Source organism: Rattus rattus, chromosome 7, assembly GCF_011064425.1.
Source record: "Rattus rattus isolate New Zealand chromosome 7, Rrattus_CSIRO_v1, whole genome shotgun sequence".
NCBI classification, from domain to species: domain Eukaryota; kingdom Metazoa; phylum Chordata; class Mammalia; order Rodentia; family Muridae; genus Rattus; species Rattus rattus.
The window spans coordinates 129,302,614-129,308,176 of record NC_046160.1 but is presented as its reverse complement, the minus strand read 5'-3'; the positions used below and the strand labels follow the sequence as shown (position 1 = coordinate 129,308,176).

The 5,563-nt window shown below is 50.1% G+C and overlaps 1 protein-coding gene across 3 annotated transcripts; it reads left to right on the top strand.

Annotated features, from left to right (window-relative positions):
- Positions 1-59: 59 nt before the first annotated feature.
- Positions 60-3,855, top strand: Bag5 (BAG cochaperone 5). Of its 3 annotated transcripts, none has more exons than XM_032908502.1 (2): positions 60-223; positions 1,956-3,855. In XM_032908502.1, the coding sequence occupies exon 2, from the start codon at positions 1,981-1,983 to the stop codon at positions 3,322-3,324; it is 1,344 nt and encodes a 447-aa protein (XP_032764393.1). In that variant the 5' UTR covers positions 60-223; positions 1,956-1,980; the 3' UTR covers positions 3,325-3,855. The 3 variants fall into 3 exon arrangements, with proteins under 3 accessions (XP_032764393.1, XP_032764394.1, XP_032764395.1); XM_032908503.1 differs by lacking the exon at positions 60-223 and adding an exon at positions 408-681; XM_032908504.1 differs by lacking the exon at positions 60-223 and adding an exon at positions 736-874.
- Positions 3,856-5,563: the final 1,708 nt, after the last annotated feature.

The following is a 5,563-nucleotide window of genomic DNA, read 5'->3' as shown; positions in this document are numbered from 1 at the left end:
GCGACAGTGGAAAGGTTGGCTTTACGGCAGCGTCGCAAAGCCTGGGGCGACGCGCGGCGAGGCCGACCGTGCGCATTCCCTGAGAGGGACGACGGGCTGCGGGGCCCGCACGGACGAGGAGGCGAGTTTTCTCCGGGCTCAGAGCTGAGGGGCCCGCGGTGCGAGGACGGCGACAACGCTGCGGAAGTGGAGGTGGCGGAGCGCGATGGCGCGTGCGGCACAGGTGAGCGCTGCGCCGGGGCGCGACCTCCGAGCTTCCGGAGTCGGGCACTTGGCCACCCTCGCTGCGCAGGCCAGCGCCCGCCGCGCGCCCATTGTGAGGTCAGGTGGCGGCGCGTCCGGCCCGGCCGAGACCCGGGAGCGGCCGCCGCGGCCAGTAGCTGCCGCCGCCTCCGCCGGCCCCTTCACCGGCTGCCCGGGTCAGACCTAGCCGGGAAGGGCGAGGGGGATGACGCTGGGGGCTCCGCTCCGGTGCCGCTCCCCGTGAAGGGCCGATCTCCCACCTCGCCGCCCTCCGCGGCAGCCAAGACCGCCGCCACCCAGACCTCTCGGAGTAAAGCGCTGCGAAGGCCGGGCTTGGACCCTCCCCAGGGACTGAGTTCTGTGGCCTGCCCGCCAGAAGTGAGCTGTTTGACAGAAACCTGAGAGCGTGGGAAATGCTCTAAGCACACTTACGGGGAGGCGAGTGACCGAGTTAATCGCAGTCGTCAGGTTTTTGCGGCGGGTACTTGAAGTCGAGGGCGAGGATTTGGACGTTTCTTAGTTCCACTTTCTGAAAAGTAGGAAGTTTAGCTGTCTGTCCGAATGCTGCTCCTGTCAGTTTGGAAGAGCTACTTCCACAAGGGCACCCTGCTGGTTCCAAAGAGTAGCTTAGGTTGGTGGGATCTCAGGAGATTGTGTTGCTGCTAACCCGGTGGGTTGACCTAGTATGAAAGTGTACGCAGCTCGCTTTCATGGTTTAAGACAGAATTCATAGGCCTAGACATCTACCCAGGCTGGACCATGAGTACCTTCCTGTCTGTTCTTAAAATCCCTGCCATGTTCCCTTATTTTCTTTTTGCTTTTGCTTCTTGGTGTCACCAAGTAGCCCTTGGCGATCTTGAATTCGTAATTCTCTTTCCTCTGTCTCCCTGGTGCTAGGATGGTAGGCATACACCAGCTCACCAGCTTGGTTTATTTTTTGTACCTGTCCAAAGAGGCAGTTGACATGTCACATCTTCCTTTTCCTCAAGTGTCTTTTAAACCTTTGACAAAACCCTCCGTGTGTTTGCTGCATGCCCAGCTGCCAGAGTTTGACCTGTCCACCTGCCATCGTTTCTGTGGTGTCCTTTGGTTTTGTTTTTTGAGGCAAGGCTTCTCATAGTCCTGGAGCCCCTCAGTTAGGCTGGCTGGCTGGCCAGTGAATCCCAGAGCTCCATCCGTCTTTGCCTCCCCAGCGCTGGGAATTTAACTGGGCACCGTCTTGCCTGGCCTTTCTGTTTTATTTTATGTGTGTTGGTGTTTCATTTGCCTGCATGGATGTCTGTGCACCACATGCGTGCCTGTAGAGTACAGAAAGGGAATCAGATCCCCTGGAACTGGAGTTACCATTCGTGGTGGTCATGAGTTGTCATATGGGTGCTGGTAATCAAACCCAGGTCCTTTAGAAAGCATTCAAGTCTCTTAACCACTGAGCCCTCTCTCCAGCCCCTTCCCTGGCTTTTTTTGCACGTGTTCTGGAGTTCCAACCTGGACACTTGACTAAGAACTCTCTCCACAGCCCCAGTGAGCCCTTTTAAAAAGTGTACTAAGGGGTTGGGGATTTAGCTCAGTGGTAGAGCGCTTGCCTAGCATGCGCAAGGCCCTGGGTTCGGTCCCCAGCTCCGGGGGGAAAAAAAAAGTGTACTAAAAAGGAGTGTTTGGAATGGGTTATAACCCTAAGAGACTAATAAGTTATCGTTCTTGCTATCTTTCAGTGCTTGTGAAACTGAACACACAAGTATGGATATGGGAAACCAACACCCTTCTATTAGTAGGCTTCAGGAGATCCAACGGGAAGTAAAGAGTATAGAGCAGCAAGTGGTTGGCTTCAGTGGCCTGTCGGATGACAAGAATTACAAGAGACTGGAGAGGATTCTGACGAAACAACTTTTTGAAATCGACTCTGTGGATACAGAAGGGAAAGGAGACATCCAGCAAGCTAGGAAGAGGGCAGCACAGGACACAGAACGCCTTCTCAAAGAGTTGGAGCAGAACGCGAACCACCCACACCGGATTGAAATCAAGAATATCTTTCAAGAAGCTCAGGCCCTTGTGAAAGAAAAGACTGTGCCCTTTTACAGTGGAAGCAACTGTGTGACTAGCGAGTTTGAGGAAGCCATCCAGGACATCATTCTGAGGCTGACACATGTTAAAACAGGAGGGAAGATCTCCTTGCGGAAAGCAAGGTACCACACACTAACCAAGATCTGTGCGGTACAAGAGATTATTGAAGACTGTGTGAGGAAACAGCCTTCCCTGCCACTTTCCGAGGATGTGCATCCTTCTGTCGCCAAGATCAATTCTGTGATGTGTGAGGTGAACAAGGCCAGAGGTACTCTGATTGCACTTCTGATGGGCGTGGACAGTTCTGAGACTTGCAGGCACTTATCATGCGTGCTGTCAGGACTGATGGCTGATTTAGATGCTCTAGATGTGTGTGGGCGTACAGAGATCAGAAATTATCGGAGGGAGGTGGTGGAAGATATCAACAAATTACTAAAATATCTAGATTTAGAAGAGGAAGCTGACAATACACATGCATTTGACCTGGGACAGAACCATTCCATTATAAAGATAGAAAATGTCCTCAAGAGGATGAGAGAAATGAAAAATGAACTTCTCCAGGCGCAGAGCCCTCCTGAATTGTACCTGAGGTCCAAGACAGAGCTGCAGGGCTTGATCGGGCAGCTGGACGAAGTGAGTCTGGAGAAAAACCCCTGCATCCGAGAGGCCAGGAGAAGAGCGGTGATTGAAGTGCAGACCCTCATCACGTACCTGGACCTGAAGGAGGCCCTCGAGAAGAGGAAGCTGTTCGTGTGTGAGGAGACCCCCCCACATAAGGCTGTGTGGAATGTCCTTGGAAACCTGTCAGAGATCCAGGGTGAAGTCCTCTCCTTTGGTGGGAACCGAACTGATAAGAACTACATTCGTCTGGAGGAGCTACTGACCAAACAGTTGCTGACTCTGGATGCTGTTGACCCACTGGGAGAAGAGAAGTGTAAGGCTGCCAGGAAGCAGGCCGTGAAGCTGGCCCAGAACATCCTCAGCTACCTTGACATGAAGTCTGATGAGTGGGAGTACTGACGGACAGCTGATCCTGCCGCTTTGCACTTTATCTCCTCTGGAGAGCTTTCCGCTCATGGAGCCTAAATGTAATGTCTATGTGCATAGTCAATCTCAGTATTTATGATTTAATCAAATTGTATTCAGTATTTCTGCTGCTTTTGATGTTGCAAAACGAATATCATTATAGCACATTAACTTTTCCATCTGGCTCATTATCCTTACAATGTGTGCTTTGTGTTTATTTTGTGTGTTTTTAATGGGAACATGAAAAAGGGCAGCATTCCTAAGTTTTAAATGGGTTGTGCAAGCATTAAATGCTTGAGAGTCTAGAAACAGATCAAACTTTTCTAACTCTGGCCAAATTAAGAGGAGGAGGAAATTCTGGGGTTGACTAAAGTCCAAGCAAACAAACATACAGAGATGCTTTATTCTGCTAAACAGAGCTGGGACTTTAAAGTCAGAAGGCCGGTGGGTCCTGCCTAATTTTAATGGGTGGGGTTTTTGTTTGGATGGTCTGTTTTATCATAAACATTTTTGCTTGAAAAAAAACCTGTTCCCCTGTGCTCTTCATTCTAGAGGGGGGATCTTGTGTACAGCACACACACAATGAATGGAGCCTAACAGCCCAATGGAAACCACACTGAGGAAGGGAAGGAACATCACCTATTCAGTACCTTCCGGCTATTTTTGCTTGTGTGATCTCGACTTAAAACTCTCCTTATTAGTTACTAAGGATAGGGCCATTTCAATGAAGCCAGTGCACCAAAGAGGACAAGGCCATTACTGTCTGCCTGTAACCGCAGGATGAAAGGTATAGTGTCCGATGTCCGGTCACTGCAGAGCCAGCAGGGGCATGATAGCGTAGATGAGACGGATCCCTCTGTCAGTCACAGCCGTAAAACAGACACGCCTGTTAAACATAACATTACTCACACCGTAATGTGAAACACTTCTGTAAATCCAGAGGGACTGGTCTCTGCGGCCATCAGACAAAGTCAACTGTACCCTAAGTACCACCTGTACCTACTTGGAGTGAGTCTGGGCGCCTGTGATGCCATCGTTAGAACCTGTCAGTTATGTAGGGGGCTTTATTATTCATTTTACCCTCCCATGTGCTCCTGTGAATGTTTTCTAAGTAGCCAATGCTTTATGGCTGTCTATTAATGCAAGCAAAAGAACTCCCCAAACTTGTGCAGCGCTTTGATAATGCAGGCCCCAGCATAACAGACCCCACTCCATGTTCCCATTTTTTTACATGATCCTATGAGAGCTGACCTTTTCAACTCTGACGAGCTGTGGGTTGTTTGTTAATTTTTTGTAAAAAAAATCTCTTTAAACAGCTAAAAGTATGGCAGGCGAATGGATTAGCTTTACGTACCGAAAGTGATAGGCACATAGCCCTAAGCTCGTGTGCACCATCTCTTCAAAAGCCCTTTACAGCTTTCCTACTGGGAATGTTCTAGAACACTGGGTCCTGTGGGCTTGTGGCAGCGAGCTGTCCCCACTGCTGTCCCTGGAATTCTCAGTTTGGTCAGAGCTGCCTGCTGCGACTTGTGCGTCCTAGCCTTAGAATGCTCAAGTCTAAGTCACTTTCTGTGTATCTGTCACCCGGTTACTAACTCTTTAGTTTCATTTTGAGAGTCAGCCTCTCTCTCAGATTATCCATTGTTCCGTTGAGGAAGATATTTGTCTCTCTAAAGTGATTTTCCTGTCACCTGCCAGGACACCCCACGCTGCTGAGCTTGGAGCCTCGCTTAATGCTGGAGGCTTTCCCCAGGCCACGGGGTTTCCATGCGAATCCTCTGGGGCTTGGAGGTGGGCACGTGAGTTTGTGTAGCTGTTGGGGTAGGCGTTGTCTCCGTTACAGCTCCTTGGACCCAGTTGTTTCATAAAGAATAAGCAAAGAGTTAAGACTGGAGTTTCTTGTCCCCCTTGGGAGCCACACATGTCCCTTGTAAGTGAAAAAACTGCCACGGGTAAAACCTCCCTGGAGAAGCGTGGCCTTCACAAGCCTTAAACCACATCATTGCTGTTTCTGAAAAGATTTGTCGTCCCCCGAATTCAGATAGCTTTGCCTTTAGCCTTTAGTCCATTCTGTGGCCTCCTAGGAAGCCTGTTCACAAAGCCACTGCTAAATAAATGTACTTAGGGGGTTGGGGATTTAGCTCAGTGGTAGAGCGCTTGCCTAGCAAGCGCAAGGTCCTGGGTTCGGTCCCCAGCTCCGAAAAAAAGAAAAAAGAAAAAGAAATAAATGTAC